Genomic DNA, 18873 nt, shown 5'->3' on the forward strand with positions numbered 1-18873 from the left:
GATCGTCTATGTTTGAGTCGTTCTCTGAAAATTTGAATAATTTATCCAAAAAAAGTGTGTTACCAATTATTTATAAAGTAAATTTTTTTATTGTTTTGTGCATAACTTAGTTTACATGCCCATACATACACTTCTTATTATTTCGATAAAGTTTTTGATCATTTTCACTATGATGCTATAGTCAAGATTGTAAAAAAATACCCATTGCCTGATGGCTTTCAAAATTCTTGTGGACACTGATTTTTAATGTGCACCCCCCATAGGCGCACATTGGGTGCGAATTTAGGGGGTGCTGGAATAGTTTATGTTACACATGTCCATGGGGGGGCTTTGTCCCCCACACCCCCCTTAATCCTAATACTATAACTAACTGCATTACATTAGCTTTAAATTTTTAATTAGAATGGGGTATCTAACTTTGATTTCACGGGGTAACCTTGATACCCATATATTTTTATTCACCAGAGTACCATGAAAATTAAATTTTTTTTTCATAAAATGGGGTTACTTTGATATCACATTAAGAAATATAGGTATCGAAATTGCCCGTTGTGTTACTTTGATAGCATATTAAAAAATATTGATATCTCAAAAGATAATTTCAGAATTCTAAAAATTAAAACGTTAAAATATTGAACTAGTTGTAACTAATATTTAATTTTGAGAGTTTTATCGTTAACACTACAGAAGTTATCCATATAATAAAAAATGAAATTGTCATAAAACAGTAAAAATTATCAAAGTTACCCCATTTTACTGTACTACTATTATTTTTAAACTATGAGAACTTTTTTCGTATTTGTGATATCGAAAAATTAAAAACAATGTTGCACAGTCTATGTTCTCTTCTTCCTAGTAGGAACATTTAGTTGCATAACATTAACTATAAGTTTAGCCATAGTGGTTCTTATCCACGCAAAACCATTTTTACTATGTCGTACTATGCGTGTAGCATCCTCTTAATAATATTTGTCTTTCCGAATTTATTCAATTCAGCGTAGCCCGCAGATTAAATAAATATATTAGTAAAAATCAAATAATAACCAAAGTTATAAATAGAAGATTTCGTACCCAACCGTAATCCCTAAGATAGTATAATTTTCTATAATAATATCATTGCTGCATATTGACAAAAGCTGAAACACTGAAATGTGCATTCACACAATTCTGTTTTAATCGTGAATTCGTGAACAGTTATCATTAATTGGCATGGAAAAAAAATTCCGAACCAATAAACCACAATAATTTAAAAATGATTTGTGAAATACTGAAATGAATTGGAGGTGCTAGTTTGAAACGTGGGGGTGCTAAGCACCCCCAAGCACCCCCCTATGTGCGCCTATGATCCACACGTACAAACAAAGCGACAATTTTATCCACACTTTAACCAAAAAGTAATTTACTGTTAATAATCAATGGTGGATACGTTTTTTTTTTTTAATGTATCTATATAAGAATTGCTTAATAGGTATGTGTTTTGACGAAGGGCCGTCACAAGGTTGACAATAGTTAGAAGAATAATTATGTAATAATGGTAAAATTTGCAAAAGTCTGTCCATGATTGCATTGAACATTATAGATTCGATGATGCAGCTTGAGTTTTTTTTTATATTGTGAATTTGTGAGTTTAATCTTAAATCAATAGGAAATATTATAAGACTTTAATTATTCAAATTATTAAACCCACGCACTGGTGAATTATTATTCTAAATAATTTATTTTAATAGGTACTGTTAATTTTTTCTGCCAACACTCATACATTTTTAGTTACACGGGTTCATATTATTAGGAAATTCACTTTTTTTAATACTCCCTTATGGAATGGATATTGGTGAAAAATGTAACAGTAACAATAAACCAACGTTAGTATAGTGTATAGTGGCAATAAATATATAAACCATTCAAGTAATTTTAAATGAATTAAATTGACACTTCATTTGCACTTCAATTCTTGTAAAAGAGCTGCCTGTACATTATAAGTTATACTTATAGTTCTTGGAAGTTATAGGAGCTAAAAAGGAAAAATATGCACAAAAAAATTGTAAAATATGCATGAAAAAAATGTCAAATGTGACATTTAATTTCATTAAATTTAATTAATTTCAACATTAAATTTCAAATGTGAAAAATAGTTTGATAAAATTTTTAACTCCAAAAATGCCATTTTCTGATGTTATTAAACTGTACTAATAGAAATGTAAAATTTGAAAAAAAAAATTTATAATATTTGAAATATGGCGAAAAACTGAATGGCATTTGACATTTTATTGAACTGAAAAAAGTAGTTAAAAAGTATATTCGAAAAGATAGTATACGGAATATAGGCGCGATAGATATTAAATGCGTATCGCACCGTTTTCGTTAAAACTTAAACGAATAGTCGATTGCGATGATAACAATAAATACCTACCTACATTAATATGGAGTTATATATTCAATATTATTATTAAAATACACAGCTTAAAAAAGAAAAAGATCAATTAATTTTTTAAAAATATATTATAATGCATTTCATAAACAAGAAATATGAACTTTCCCCCTAAAATTTAAGAAATTTGAGAAATATACTTTTTCAATATTCAATTTTTAAACTGACCATTGTTAGCTTGCATTTTTTTAGCTTAGTGTTCTATAATTCGAGAGCATGATATAGAATAATATGCAACTCCTACATTCCTACAACTTTCAAGCCCTATAATTATAACATTTAAAATTCTATCCGTGTCACTAACCATTTTCATTTATATGTATTATTATGAAATATTTTTAAATCATTAATGCATTATTATTAATTTCATTCCCATCGAAAACTACTAATAATGCGTAAAAAATTAAAAATTTAAATTCTCACTCTTTCATTTTCTAATCATAACCAGCGAGATGGGAAAGAGAATTAAAATAAGGACTTCCGTACGAACTTTTCATTTTTTTCGGTAAATTACTTTGACAACTTTACTTCTGTACGGCCTGCAATGTTGAATGTTGATTGTTTTAAATAGAAAAAAAAACAATTAAATTAATTTATAACTTTACTATAAATACTATAATTCTATATTACTATATTACTATAATATAAAACACTGGATATTTAATCTAAAATTCAAAAAAATCAAAATAATAAAACTAATTGGATACCTATATTTAAAACAATTCACTGTTGAAAATATTACGGTATAAATAAACAAATAAATTCTATTCTATTAAACATTTACGTATCGGTACAAAACAATATAGTCTCTTTTTTAGCCAGCATAGTATTACACTAATATTTATTTACTATAGCCAACATAATATCATTGATTATAATATCAATTTTTTATGCATGGGTAAAATATATTATATAGTGTATCGTAGTTTATATGTATTTCAAATTATAAAGGTTAAATACTGAAATTCCTACCAGCGTTCAGAGTTATACTTTAAATTTTAAAATATGTGTAATTTAGATCATTAATACATTATAACTTATATCATTATATTTATGGATAGTGCAATATTTATGCATTAAAAACAGTTTAAACCTAGTTTAATCTAATAAATAAAACTAAAATTAAATTAAAAATAATACTATAATATTAATATTATACTAATTATTCTAGTTATAAAGTTTGTAATGAGAGTCACTACTGGATAAATTAATCATTTTTATGATTTTAAATAGGTAGTCAAAATCAAAGCTGGTTAGTGATTACAATATCATAAATTCATATTAATTTTTAATATTTATTAAATAACGTATATAATATTTATGTCATTTTAGGCGAGTATGGAAAAATAATTACGCAATACTCAAATAAATCTACAATTGAAAGCGTATTTTCTATATCGTACCTAAACTGTTTCCATTACAACCCTGTATGAGCCAGGTATGTATAATGTGGTTTAATTTTATTATATTTTTAAGTATGATAATAAAGAATAATTAAAAAAACATATATGTAATATAGAATCAACCTTCGGTTAAGAGCACCAAATTACCTGCACCACTGTTATCATTTATCACATTATTCGGAACTCGCTATAATACCAATATATTATCATATAGGTAGTTCATAACCCAGTTCATAATATTAAGCAATAAATTAAAATATTTTAAATATTTATTAGAAAATTGATGAGTAGGATCATTGATTATAACTAGTATAAATGACTGATTTATTACCAATTGTTTTAAGTATAAGTCTTGTCAATATCTATATATTTTAACTACCTACTTGAAAGTAGAATAATAATTTATTTATATGACAATATGTATAGTTGGTTATTAGGTAAATATAATTTTTATAAATTTCAATCGATTATAATATTTTGTTGTTTATTAAAAATGGATTGAAAAAAGAATAAATATTTTTTTGCTATATGTATACATATATGGCCGTAATACAATAAACATATTAATATTAAATTAATTAAATACAAATAAAATAATTATATTATAACAAATTATGCGTGTGAATGTTTAAGGAAAGCAGTAATTTATTAAAAACACTCTTGGGTTAAATACAAACTTAATAGTATAATATAATAAATAATAATCAATAATAGGTCATTGTGTGAATTTAAATTGTTGATCGGTAATATTAAAATAACACCAAATTAATTTTGTTGAAGGTTTGTGCGTCTACAAGATGTTTCTCTTTTAAATTGTATGTAATTTAATGTTAAGTCAATGTAACGTATTTTAGGCTGTAAGATTTTGATTTTTTTGTAGCATGGATAATTTAGTAAACAATGTCTGTTATTTGGAACTGATTCCAAATCTATGAAAAAGAGTTAATACTGGCTAACTCGCTGATAAGACTATAATGACTTATATATTCATTTTAATTTACCTAATTTTCTTTAAGTGGATAGATATAAATTCAGGAAACATTCTATAGGATTTTAAATTTTGAACTGAGCGATGATAATTAGTAAAATATTTCAAAAGTAGCAAAGAAGAAGTTAGAATTTTCATTTAAACTTTAAAATGTTATTTATTAATATAATTTGTACATTTAACGTTTTATACATGTTTATTATTATACGTAGTTCTTATTGTCTGGATGCTTATAAACTAAGAGTGATACAAAAATATTTTTTATATATATAAATAGTGTCTAATATATCAATTTGTCTCAAAAGCTAAGTTAGTTCCTTGCAAATTTTCCTCTGTGAATTTGTCGAATTTTGCCGATAGCTCTTCCGACATGTAGTTTTTCCAGTCCCCAACTTTTCCTTTCCTAATAAATGTTTCGTCGGGATTCGTCTCTTTCGATGGTTGTTTTTCCATCATAGCAAGAATTGGTTCTAAATTTAAAGCAGGGTTCTTCTTCATGCTGTTGAAGCTCAAATGATCTTCGAGAGCGCTAACCTGTTCATCGGTCAAGTGTTTGTCAAGAAAATCTGATACCTGCCTGATAGCTCCTTTCAGGTCCTATAATATTGTACAACCAAGACGTTATTATTATTAGATATTTTTAATACATATAATTAGGGATCAATAAAAATATAATTAAATTAAATTTTCTACATATAAATCAATGATATATGCACCTAAAAAAGTGGTGATATGCAACTAAACATACACCATTAATAATATAATATCATTGAGTATAGATAGAATAGATAACTATCTATACTCAATGATAATATGCAAAATGTAGAGAGGTAAGTCAGTGTTTTAAATATTTCCTATTTAAATATTATTATATAAAAGAAATATGAAAAATAAATTTTTGTTAAAAATTTAAAGAATTAAATGTATTTTTTAAAGTAAATTCATACATTTATAATCTTTTTATAAAAATATTGCAGAATATTGATGATTTATTTATCACGACAATAAATCAATGGAAGTTGGTTCATTTAGTAAAAAAATGTATTTTTCCTTTAAATTATTAAAAAGTTATAAAATATCATGCAATAAAACCAATAGGTATATACAATATATTCATTGAAAATAAAACCTCCCAAAAAAATAAGCATTAAATATTTTTAAACTTTGAATCCACGGGTCTCGGGAGTCGAGACACGCATTTTTATCAAACTAGATTTCTTTTATTTACATTCCGAACTACATATTAGTAGGTATATGGTATATGCAAATCCATTAGTGTGGAGCCCAGCTTATGACGACTGCCTAGTAAACACAGTTATTTCACCGTCATAGACAACCACCTGCACAATCCTCGCTCACCTTTTTCATGTCCTCGTACTTGATGAACAACACGTTGGGCTCGTCTTTTTGCTCCCAGAAGCCCAGTATGTGATCCCAAATGGGACCGATCGGTGTCTTGCCCTGTATGAAGAGATCGCAAAACTCTTCGAACGACCCGTGTAAGCCGTGTATTAGTTTGCAATAGTGGTAATAAGACACGCACATGTCCTTTGGGTTGCGTGTCACATAGACGATTTTTGGTTTCACGCTGTCCAACTGTTCGGGCAACAACGGGACTGGCAAATGTGTTTTTATGAACCTGGGTGACGCCATGTTCTCCACCTGTTCCACCGAGTTGCCCAGTTCGTCTTTCAATTTGCTCGTGTCGTTGCCCATAAGGGCTGTCAACCTAAATAATAAATCAAATCGATGTAGGTAGGTATAGGTATAATATAAATTATTCTAGTGCAAAATATTATTTTCCTCGTTATAATAAGGAGACATATTTTATTACTAGGTCGGTTGCATTTGTCTATTATTTTTTATTAAATCGATTATGTAGGTAAATAAATAAATACAATATTAAATTATTTATCTCCACAAAAATAATTAAAATATTTTGATTTTTAAGATAAAGCAGTAAATTTGAATTGATAAAAAATACGTTTATGTTTTTAAATTTTTTATCAGCAACACATTTTATAATAATAAATCAACGGCAATGTTTAACTAAGTATATACCTACATTATAGTTAATCAGTAGACAGTGTTATAATTAAATAATTTTTATATAGTAAATAGTCATAGCATATTATATTTTATTATAATACGGTCAATAATAGTTCTATTGATGTTATTTCCGTATTTATAATAGGATATAATATATATTTTAATAGATGTCAGTGAAAAGTTTGTTCTATAGTAAAATATAAGCATAGTAATAACTAATACGTATAGAATTTTCTGAAGGTATATCTCACTCTAATAACGGTGTCCTTAGTTGTCCAATCATGCTCTTGGCTTTTACGAAATCCAAGTCATTGCAAATACACCAAACCATTTCTTGAGCCCAAGTACTTCCTATAATAAATTTAACAGAGACAAAAAAATTGTAATCAGTCTCAAAGTATTAGTCATGCTCACAAACAACTCCGTATTATTGTTGTAAAATGCAGTGTCGTTGTTCACATCTCATTAAACATACGGAAGTAAATTACTAAAATTATTACCTGTTCTTGGATACGACACAAGCCATACGTCATCAGGTCTGACCTCCATGTTTTTAATTCTCTGGCCCAAATCCTTGTACTTGGGCGGAAGTATACATTTTCCTGGGTTGACTTCGATCAGACAGTCTTTAACGCCGAACAAATCGTCCAGTCTCTTAGCGATTTTATCCTCAAGATTTTCGTACTTTATATACATCTTTGAAAATATGTATACTATAATATGAAATAAACGTTAAATTTTTTTTCTATAAAGCAAGCAAACAACGTTGTAGTCCAGTTGTGAAGTGCGACTTGACTGAATTGAATTTGATCAGTATGTGCCCAATCGTTTTCTTCTTTTAAACTATACTTTCACCTAAACTTGTTCTTGGAGGAAGTGAAAGTAATGCGTAAAGTAATTCACTTTCTCTTGCGTAATTACGAAGACCGATACGTTATGAAATATGTATACTTTATTATTGTTTGAGGTGCTTAGACTATAATATATGGTTGACACTATAATAATATTATGTACTGTCGGAAACACAATTATTTACATTTTGATAACTTAATTAATTTTATAAATAATTATAAATGATCTGGAATCAATTAAATATTAAATCTTTGTAATTTTGTAGTAGGTAATAATTGGAGACACTACAACATGTAGTGGTTCTAACCACCGTTAGTCTATCTGCTCTTTCGAAGTTTGCTTTCACTATTTCGTAATACCTTCCATCGCTGAAAAATATAATAAACATAGGTAAAAAAAAAAATTCGTGTTTGAAAATAAAAAATAATTTATTTTGATTGCACAATATTATATTGTTATTGCGCGTTACCTTAGAACCAAGCATTTGAGTTTCAAACATTTTACTCGAAAAATATCAATCGCTTTTTGGCTTTTATCCGAAAATCTTAAATTATCCGGATCCCATTTCAATTCGAGTCTTTCTAATCTCGGACAATTAGTAGCTATACCGTCCATAAGTTGATCTACTAACACGTTACCAGATAGTCTCTCTTGAGTGCCCATAACCATAATTCTGAAATAAATCAACATTACGTACTTACATTAATTTTTCGTCTTTCGAGATTTTGTATTTTTTTTTATATTTTCGAAATATTTTTGTCAAGAGATTACTTATTAGTATATATATTATAATTATAAGATATTTGAGTGATAATTAATCAAATGTATTGTATTTTATTTTTTTTTTTTAATTTAAATTAACCATTTGTATATATACTTATATCATATAATATTATATACTTTACGTGAATGATAATAGTTATATTTACATGACATTGTTGAGAACCGGTAAGACTGTGTTCCACAGTTGATCAGTAATATGTGGCATGCCGGCCAAAGAAAGCCCCTGTAGCTGATGTCCATAACGGGACAAAAATTTATAAAGTCCCTCGTCCGACAAATTGTCCGAATAGTCCAAATTTAGCGCGATCAGGTTCCTGACGTTACCCATTTCCATGAACGAACTTAACACAGTGTCATTGAATCCGTTCATCTGGCCTGCGCTCAGAAACTTCAAATTCGGTATCCGAACTAACATATCGATCAGGCATTCGGTAGAGAGATCGGTCCCAGATATGTCTAATTCTTGAATCGAAGATTTTTCCCATTCCACTTGCATTAAATACTCGCTGATGAGATCTAAAGTAAATTGCATTCGTCAAACGATTTATAACTGTGTGTTGTCGTGCCGTACAAGTACAATATTTTAATTACTCGTTTGATTCATTAAGAGACACCTGAGCCTTTTACTTCTCTGAAATAACGTTTTCATTGTAGACCCCGTGACCTTGGAGCAATAGTTCACGGCCAGACACTCAAGTTGTATACAATTGGAGCTGAACGCATCAATGTGGCTGTCGTCGATGAAGTTTATTCCGTACAAGTTTATGACCCTCAAGTTTGGCGTCGCCGATTTGAGTTTGTGCACATTTATCACTTCATAAATCTCTTCTTCTTCCTCTTCGACTTTTTCGTAAGTACCTGCGGGCCGTGAATTTATAATTAATATTCACGTATACAATATAATACTGCGGTACGAATGGTGGTACCCAACTTGCCTATCAGGTGAAGTATTTCCAGTCCGTTGATGAAGTTATAGATTTTTCTCATGAACCCTTCCATGAAGATCACTTCCGACAGGCACACGCAGAGGTATTTCAACTTGGTGGGGAACGCTTGGAGCTCGCTGAAATCGTGTAGTTGCATGGCGGTCGAAAAGTCGAGTAGCATATGAGTGAGATTTGGACACCTATTGGCCAGTTCGTGCAAGACTGTGTGCGTTATAAGCTCGATTGGCAACTCTATGTAGCGCAACGAAGAGCCGAATCTCACACTAAATTATTGTTATACACACACACGTTGACAAGGTTAGGCGAAAGACGCGGGCATAATCATAGTTGTAGGTACATGTATATTGTATATTGTATATTGTATACACTATACACAGTATACAGGTTATAACAGAAAGAACTGCAGATAAATGTCACCAACATTCACTAAATGAAATAACAATTGTTCTGATCAAAATTTAAAAAATGTTAGTTTTAAAATATTGATTGTTAGAACAAATATTTTTAAACCCATGTTGGTAGGCTGCAGTTATTTTAATACATATTTTGTCACTTCTTTCCGTTATACCTTAAATATAATAGATGTATAGTATATGAGTTTGTTCTACGGCGAAGCACTATAGTCACCTGATCAAAGACAACAAAAAGTCCAGAGACGTGACGTGAAGTCCTGATATTTCCGGTCTCAGAGATACGCTGTACCACAGGGACGTGTTATACGCAATCGTGCGCCACTTTCTACACACTCTTGACATACTACATATTTCTTTGTGGCTCAGGTACGAAAATATGTTCAGCAAAACTTTATCCGGTAATTTTTCGATCGTCTATATAAGAAAAAAAATAAGTAGGTAATTTTTGTTAAACATTCGGCAACGATACAACACATTATATTATTCTAACATACATTCACGTAAGCACGACTACAACACTATAATAATAAAATTGTTAAACTTTCAACCAACCTAATTGTAAATAATAATGATTAATGTTTTTTTGTCAAGACATCCCGTTCTCAATTTAATCTTTACGATGAGTCGATTCAACTAGTTGAATTTTATTCAGGTTTTTTTTAAATTTTTACATGGGTGACACGTCAAATTTAATGATAAACACATTTATTATGCTATGGATTGCATATAGTTAGTAATTTCTATGATAATTATATATTATTATCATAACTTTTTTATAATTTTAGAAAGGGGAAAAATGTGTTTACTCAATGAATATATTTAAGAGCTCATCCATTTATATTTAATAGTAATAACTTGTTCACCTTCAAAAATTAAATTTAAAATAATAACACATCCTTATATACAAAATATATTCAACTGAATATTAAATATTATGTATTTATTTATGTTTTCTTTTCAGGAAAATAATTTACTAATTTAATCCTTAAATTAATTTGTTATTTTTAAATACAACTTTATATTATTTTATACAGATCGTCAACTAAAATAGTTTTAATTCATCTCGGTTTAAAATAATATATTTTATTCTAAACAACATCGTTTTATATTTTATTATATTTTTTCATCTATAATTTTTGACTGAATGGAATGATGAATGAATTTGTTTAACAATGATGTACCTATATTATTATTTTTTTGTGAACTATTACTTTACACCAAATATACATATTAACATTAAAAATATGTGATATAATTTTCAAAATATATTGGCTCTTTATTGTGCATATAAGCATTTAAGCTCGGTAAAATGCTTGATTTAATACAAGTAATCACATAAGTTGTTTCAATACATATTCGTTAAATTTTAATATACATGTGTTCATTTTTCTAGAAGTTCAATTTTCGATAAAATTTGTCAATTTGCAAATTATTTTGTAGTATCAAAATTGTATAAAATTTCAACTTTAATTACTTAGGTTTGAAAATGTCATACAAGTTTCTTCATAATTTTCGTTCTTACAAAAACAAAAGAATCTAAAAAAAAAATACAAATATATGATTGTATTTTGTAGACATGAAATGTTTTCAAAATTTGGTATTTTTAAATAGTTAAGTAGGTACTAACAATTTTAGTTTTTTTTTTGTAATCAAAAAAAAAAATATTGAAGAAGACTTGAAACTTTTACGTAGGTAGTTATATCATTATAAATATTTGACTATATACAATCATGTTTTTAAAATATTTAGATTTATTTTAAGCTATTGCCTATTTATACCACGAACTAATTCCTGTATTGACTCAAAAGTTATTAACAATAATTCATATATATTATTATAATAATTAACAATTTAATAAATGTGATGTTTTCGGCAAAAATGAATTAAACAGTAAGTTCTAACATCAAAATGTAAAATAAATTACTAAAAGCGCTTTATAATACTTATATCATATTTATGTACATCAAAATATACATAGTAACATAATATACTGATAGACCAGAATCGTGCTACAATCGTTTAATTTATCATTGAACTCAAATTGAACACATCAATTACAGTGGTCAGTGACCTATTCAATGGCGAGGTTCACTCTACATCTATTGCAAAGCCGAGCTATAGTTTCCTGATTTGTTATCTTCGTTTTACCAATCATATATACAAAATCATTAAGTTGTTGTTGATAAATTATTCACTATCTTTACAAAAAGTATATAGTGTTTGTTGGATTTCTTCAAATTCGCAGATTAATTAAAAATTCGATATAAAATCTAGGGCACCTGCTGGGCTGCATCTATCTACTGTACACTAACAAAAGCTTTTAAATGTTTATTTTGTTAAAATCGTCATCGTCAAAAAATACGAAGCCAACGCGTAGACCTCACCAGAAGCTAGGTATGTACATAATACTATAAGATAATACGGCGTTTAATATTCTATATGTTACAATTTTATATTATATAAATAAATAAATAAATTAGACACTAATTAAACAGCATAGAATTGCCCGACATAAATTAATATAGATACACACTCGACAATATTTGGCTCTTTCTAAATTAGTACAATTTTATTAAAACGACACATTGCAGTTAGTTTGACATTCACCATCAACATGAGCGAATTCAAAGGAAAATATTTTATTTACAACTATTTCAGATCATACAGTAAATTATTAATTAAAATATATAAATGATAATAGTTTTAAGCCAAACGTTTCTCCTTAACGATACAAATCTCTAGCAATAGTAACCAAACCCCTTTACCCCCGGTTACGAAAAACTTCTCCACAAAAGGAATAAAAAGCATATATATATATATATATATTGGACAACTAATATTGTACAAACATATATAGACATAAAATGTAAAATTATCAACATATAAAATAATACAATAATGTCATAAGAGGCACTTGGCTCTAATTGTAGTGGGGACACTTCGACTGCCCCAACGAAAAATGACGTAACTCACTTTTACGAATTTTTATTTTTTTTTTTTCAATTTGGTTTTACTGGTGTTACTGGATTTCCGTTGAAGATGGTAGTAACTCGATCTTATTGTTCACAACGTCTTTGTTTGATTAAATACAACAATCAGCGTCGCCGGACAACCAGAAAAATAGTAAAAGTGAGTTACGTCCTTTTTCGTTGGGGCAGTCGACTTGATAACAATTTATTGACCCATTTAAAATGGTAAGTTTGCCCTCTCAATATTTTTATGGGGGGAGGGGGGCAATGAGCCCTCGTGACCCCCTCCACAAACGCCATCTATGATAATGTGTAATGTACACACTTTTAGCCTTTAGGAATAAGTACCCCATAAATTGAGAAACTGTTACACATTATGTTTTTTTTTAATTTGACTGTAATAATAAGTCTAGTCTAGATGTTGTTCTTATGATTTACTATGATTTACCTATTTGCTATTTTATGTTTTTATAATTTTTTATACCATATTAGTGTCTTTTTAATTTAATTTTTGGCTATAGGTATGTTAAGCTAAAATAGTTTCAGCATGTGAGTAAACGTATACGGTGTTAATATGTTCTCCTTTTCTACAACATTAAAGATTTGCAGGTCACATAACAGTTAATAATAATATATTATAATTATTTAATATAATAATATGTTCGGCGCGATGCAGACATCTCATCATCGTCTTACCGTTCCGGCGTACGGGCTCTTGGCGGGTCCTCCTGTACCGTCATCGATATACACCTGAGAAGCCTCTAATGCTAACTGCCCCCAGACCTATATAATATGTATATGTGATACGATTCGATTATATCATTGTTGTTATTATTATTATTATTATTATTGATAAAAATATTTAATACTGACGTCTGACGATATATCCATTGTCTGTAGTCGAGTCGAAGGAAATATATACGCTGGCGAATTGGAAACAAAAAATTAATATTACTATATTAATATAGGTATGATGAATTATGAAATACAACGCACTTTTACGAAAAACGAGAAATATGGCAAACGGATCGGATAGACGAATGCCGGTCGCGTATACCGCCGTACTTACGTAATGGCGCGGTGAACTAAGTTATTTTTAAAGACATATCCAACCCGCAGCCGCCGACGCAGCCGCCACTGATTTTTAAGAGGAAAAAATCTCGTTTTATTCGTGCCACACACTATAAATACACGCAAAACCGGGTACCCACGCCAATGATCAGGGGACCCGTGTAAAACGAAGCGCGTGTGTGACTATTATTGTTAGTTTTTTTTTGTATAAAACCACGAGCAAACGGAGAGGAAACTCCGCCGGCCTACGCATAGGTACCTATATTATATTATTTATAATATTTTACCGTCTTGACTCCGCGGACGGATCCTCGATTGTCTCTGGACAGGACATTGGCCGTTGTCACGTCCACCGACAGCCACGAATCCATTACAATAATAAGTATAGACTATTACGTAGTTGAGTCGACACTTGACACGGCTGTGGGATGTGCGCAATTTGGCTCCTCTCGTAGTTATAATACAATAAACCAATTATTGATCACCGCGTGGTACATAAAATAAAATACAATTATATTGCCATTATTGTTGTGTCATTGCACACGATGGTCATGTCCGATCAATGTGCCTGTGCCGGAAACACTGATCGCCGATTTTCGGGTGTCGTGAATATGGGCCCACGGTATCGAACAATCGAATCCCATCGACTGTGACCGCCTCGGAGACGTCTGAAAATAGATTAACATATGGACGTGAGCACCGGTAGAATACACTAGAATACTATAAATACGACGAGGTGCCGATTATTGTGACGTACGCAGGACACATCGGAGAATATTTTATTGTAATAACATAATAATATAGTTTAGTATAGTTACAGTTATGGCATGATATATAGCTTAATAATATACCTACATAAACGTAAGCTCCCGGTATAATAGGTCCCTGATTAAACTTTGTTAAATGCGTAAATTGTATCGATCTCGGGCAGCAGCTCCAAATACAATTACCTACGCGGTTACCACGCTATAATTGATTAATTTATCGACCCATTACTCGTCAGTCGTTATTGGCAGGAGACGTTGATTTTGCACTCGCTATTTTGTCTGTTAAACATATAACTATGCACGTTGCCTCGCTGTTTCGAAATACAAGAATACAATCTGTATGACAGTTATTGTTAACTAAAGAAATCCCAACCAACTGTCGGACGACGGACTAATAAGTTGAAACTTTTAAAGTAGAAAAAAGCCATTATCTTTTTTTAGTTCAGAAAACTTTTACCTACACTTTTTAAATACGTAGTTCAAATTTTCAATCTTGCACTCAACACCGCTGCGTCATTGTTAGTTAATTTGTACACGTGTGCTACAGGGTATAATATAGGTACCGAGTGCAGATAACGATAGTTACAGATGGCTAGGTACAATTTTTAGAAAATATTCATACCTGTATAAGGACAAGAACAAACGCAGATCCATGATTTATAACTTACTTTAGAAGTATAAAATAAAATAAGAAATGTATACTTGGTAAGCATTTATATTATGTAGGGTGGACAGACGTCCAGTTTTATACGGAAAATGTCCTTATTTTAAAAGTTTGTCATAAGTACTTATAAAAAATATGTGAAGAAAATTGCAACCACAGTATTAAACGCGAGACGCCAAAGATACATCAATCTCTGCCAGTGATTAAGTACCTATACAGGTGATCCATTTACTAATCTAAGACATTCATTATTTAGAAAAGTACTATAACGTTTATGGACAAAATACAATTTTATATTGTTTCCAGTCGTTATAAACAACATTCTTAAAAAAAAATATTTTTTTTAAGTTTTTACTTTTTTGAATGAAAACGTACAGTTTTAGTTTCAGAATTTCAGAATTTCAATACTTAAAATTCTAATTTAGTACTCTTAGTTTATTGTATGAGTTATAAATATTTAAAGATTTGAAATGGTCCTCTATTCCGCATATCGATATGCGGAATAGTGGGCCATTTTCTTGCCAGGGTAACCGCGAAATCAACTCCACTCATCTAAACTTTAAACTTAAACTTAAAATTAAAATTCTACTTTGAAGATCGAAATTAAAACGGTATATTGTCATTCAAAAAAGTAAAAATCTTAAGTAATTTAAGGGTTGAATTATAAGGTAAAAAACTACTTGAAACCATGTAAATATTTTATTTTAAAAAAACATTAATACTTTTTTTAAATAATGAGTGATGTCTTGCGTTGAATGGATCACCCAGTATTAATATAATTATATACTCGTAAATACTAATTCAATATAGGATGATATTTTGTTATTTTATTAAAAAAAAAATTAAGAATAATAATTCATCCCATATTTTAAAATTTTAACCATAGAAGTCAATATATGTAGTATGAAATAAACAAAATTTACAATATTTTCTGTATTTATAATGATTAATTATATTATGTATATTACCTTTTATATATTATATCGTAAGACCAAAAATCATATTTTTAAGTGGTTTTTAATTTTTATGAAGAAAAAAAAACTAAATAAGTGTAAAACTTTGAACCATTTAATATAATATTATATAGTAGCATAATTAAACGTATATGCTCTATAGTATATACGATTTGTTTTTTAACTGTTTAGAATCGCTAACGTGGGGAAACTACGTTATTAGCATTGTTTTAATGATTTCCCATACGATATGGTCTACTAGATAGGTGACAATTTACACGATTCGGTAATTTAAAACATATCAAGAGTAAAATACAAAATATAATTTGACAAATTGTATTTGAGTGTGAAATTAAACAAAGGTTTAAAGTATGTAAATTATATAATTACCAATGTAAATTATAGAGTAGGTATAGACAAATGTCTACAATGATATTTAACCAAAATGTATAAAAACATTGAATAAAATATAAAAAGTCCAAACATTCAGTGTACTATAACTTATTATTTTAAAAGTATATAACTACCATAGTGATATTATATAGTGATATTATAATAAAATAATTGAAAAGTCATCTAATTTTCAAAAGATTGACAATATTTACCTATAAGGCATTGAATTAGGTACTTACTATAACCAAGTGACCCAACTATATCGTAGTTACACAGTACTTATATACCACATAGGTACGTTTTACAAACAAAAATATTACGATGTTTCCAAAATTCTATATAATTGGATACTTATCATTGTTCAACTTATAAATAATATTAAATAAGTTCCTATAATAATATAGTTTGGATTACAAACGGGGACTATATTATAATAGTCCATCGATTTTCGGGAGAGTATTTCTCAGTAAGGTCTAATCTAGAGTAGTATTTCTCTGTAAGGTAAGGAAATAAAATAAAATAAACAAATACATATTAGGTATCCATATGTCATATAGGACTGGTGCCTTACTGCCTTATAATAATTAGTATTAGTAATAGATTTACGAACAATGAAAGTTGTTGAACAATTCACTGCGTATTGTTTATTCATTTAGCGTATTTGTATATTATGCAATATACCATTATACTAATAATAAAATATTATCAACTATTTTCCCAACAGAGTAGGTACCGCCTAGCAAAATATTTCGTCTGTCATCTATCTACCATGATTTAATAAATTATAATATTGATAATGAAAATATAAACAATTTATACACTGATATACTATGGTTATATTTTTACTATTGAAATTAGCGTTTACGAGATGACTGTTACTCGTACGTATTAGGTGAAAGATAAATATATTACGATATAGGTACCTACCTATATGGCTATAATGCTATATTATAACATAGCAACATGCTGTATTTCCGTAACATTTACTTATACATATTTAATTATTATTATTCATAGTTCAGAACTGTTCATAGGTACAAAACAAATTAGTCATTCCATATATTTTTTATAGCTTTGAGTTTACGTTAAAATAGAATATTTAAATATGCGCACAATAAGATTATTAATATTATTTTTAAATTTAAATATTGGTAGTTTATTATTTAGGTATTAAAAAAATTACAGTATTACTTACCTAATATTAACCCTAATACAGTAGTACATCGATAATAGCAGTGGCGCCGAGGTTCATTGCAACTTCCAAGCTTATGTAGCAAAATTATAAATTTTATATAGACACTCACCATCAATTTTTTTTCTATTGACCCGGAAAGTCTTAGTGCTTATGAAGCAATCCACGGTGTTTTTTTACTTTGGTTAAGTGACTAAGAAAAAAATAACTTTTAGCGTTATATAATCATAACTAAGCGTATATCATGACGCAGTTCATATAATCCAAATAAACACATTCTACCTGTACGAGAAAGCTTATTATTATGTACGTTTAACGACTTGGCAGATGGTAAGGCGAAATTTTCCTTCATATCCTCCTACCAGTCCTAAAAAATATTGTATAGCATAGGCAAAGGTATGATTGTTTAAAAATAGATTCAAATAATATTTACCCAATTCCGCCGCACTCCTTTCCCACATAGAAATTTCAAATTTATTGCAAGTCATTAGTCACTGAAAAACCATCAAACTTCCGAATAAAGTTTAAAAGTATATAATTTTATTTTAAATATATATTTTTATTTTTGCTAAGTTAATAATATTATTTATACAGACATAGAAGGTGATCGGAGGGGGGCTTGGCCCTCTTAAATAACCCGAATTGGTCAATGAATAACTAATACCTGTTTTTAGAAAAGTATAAAGAAAGCGATATAAAAATCGAAAAATCTTTACATTTGCACATTTAAAAAAAAATAAAACTTTTTTTTTATTCATGGTGCAGCATCAACTTCTTGGTTAATAAATTATAAAATAATAAAACATTATTTACCTACGTATAAATAATACAATGGTTTCCTTAGATTAAGTTGTACATGTAACTTTTTGAATAGTTAATATTTCAAAAAAAAACCTGCTGAAGATCCCTCCTAAACATTATTTTCTATACATTTAATAATAGATGTTTTACTCCAAAATCACTTTTTAATGCGGCTTCTTTTGTTTTTTGTGAACGTGTTT

General features: G+C 28.9%; 2 protein-coding genes across 6 annotated transcripts; both read right to left on the reverse strand.

The window, feature by feature from the left end:
- Positions 1–4956: 4956 nt before the first annotated feature.
- Positions 4957–7816, reverse strand: LOC100164639 (sulfotransferase-like). 2 transcript variants are annotated; one of them, XM_008191564.2, is made up of 4 exons: positions 7369–7816; positions 7120–7219; positions 6179–6548; positions 4957–5416 (listed from the first exon to the last, which is right to left on the reverse strand). In XM_008191564.2, the coding sequence occupies exons 1-4, from the start codon at positions 7562–7564 to the stop codon at positions 5108–5110; spliced, it is 975 nt and encodes a 324-aa protein (XP_008189786.1). In that variant the 5' UTR covers positions 7565–7816; the 3' UTR covers positions 4957–5107.
- Positions 7809–18144, reverse strand: LOC103311830 (F-box/LRR-repeat protein 2). 4 transcript variants are annotated; one of them, XM_029490990.1, is made up of 10 exons: positions 17985–18143; positions 14191–14571; positions 13706–13755; positions 13529–13615; positions 10078–10277; positions 9439–9713; positions 9095–9361; positions 8650–9019; positions 8190–8393; positions 7809–8088 (listed from the first exon to the last, which is right to left on the reverse strand). In XM_029490990.1, exons 3-10 carry the CDS (start codon positions 13721–13723, stop codon positions 7953–7955), a joined length of 1557 nt encoding a protein of 518 aa, XP_029346850.1. In that variant the 5' UTR covers positions 13724–13755; positions 14191–14571; positions 17985–18143; the 3' UTR covers positions 7809–7952. The 4 variants fall into 4 exon arrangements, with proteins under 4 accessions (XP_029346850.1, XP_029346849.1, XP_008189814.1 ...); XM_029490989.1 differs by having other exon boundaries at positions 17876–18143; XM_008191592.3 differs by lacking the exons at positions 14191–14571; positions 17985–18143 and adding an exon at positions 13829–14105.
- Positions 18145–18873: the final 729 nt, after the last annotated feature.

This window comes from Acyrthosiphon pisum, chromosome A2 (assembly GCF_005508785.2).
Source record: "Acyrthosiphon pisum isolate AL4f chromosome A2, pea_aphid_22Mar2018_4r6ur, whole genome shotgun sequence".
NCBI classification, from domain to species: domain Eukaryota; kingdom Metazoa; phylum Arthropoda; class Insecta; order Hemiptera; family Aphididae; genus Acyrthosiphon; species Acyrthosiphon pisum.

What these genes read in the sequence shown, in the direction of transcription:
- LOC100164639 (XM_008191564.2), bottom strand. Translation starts at nt 7,564, where the DNA reads ATGTATATAAAGTACGAAAATCTTGAGGATAAAATCGCTAAGAGACTG. An exon ending in CTAAGGACACCGTTATTAGA is followed by an intron (nt 6,549 to 7,119) that starts GTGAGATATACC and finishes TTTATTATTTAG; the next exon opens with GTTGACAGCCCTTATGGGCA. An exon ending in AGTACGAGGACATGAAAAAG is followed by an intron (nt 5,417 to 6,178) that starts GTGAGCGAGGAT and finishes ACAATATTATAG; the next exon opens with GACCTGAAAGGAGCTATCAG.
- LOC103311830 (XM_029490990.1), bottom strand. An exon ending in TCTCTTAATGAATCAAACGA is followed by an intron (nt 9,020 to 9,094) that starts GTAATTAAAATA and finishes AATTTACTTTAG; the next exon opens with ATCTCATCAGCGAGTATTTA. An exon ending in CTCAAATGCTTGGTTCTAAG is followed by an intron (nt 8,089 to 8,189) that starts GTAACGCGCAAT and finishes TATATTTTTCAG; the next exon opens with CGATGGAAGGTATTACGAAA.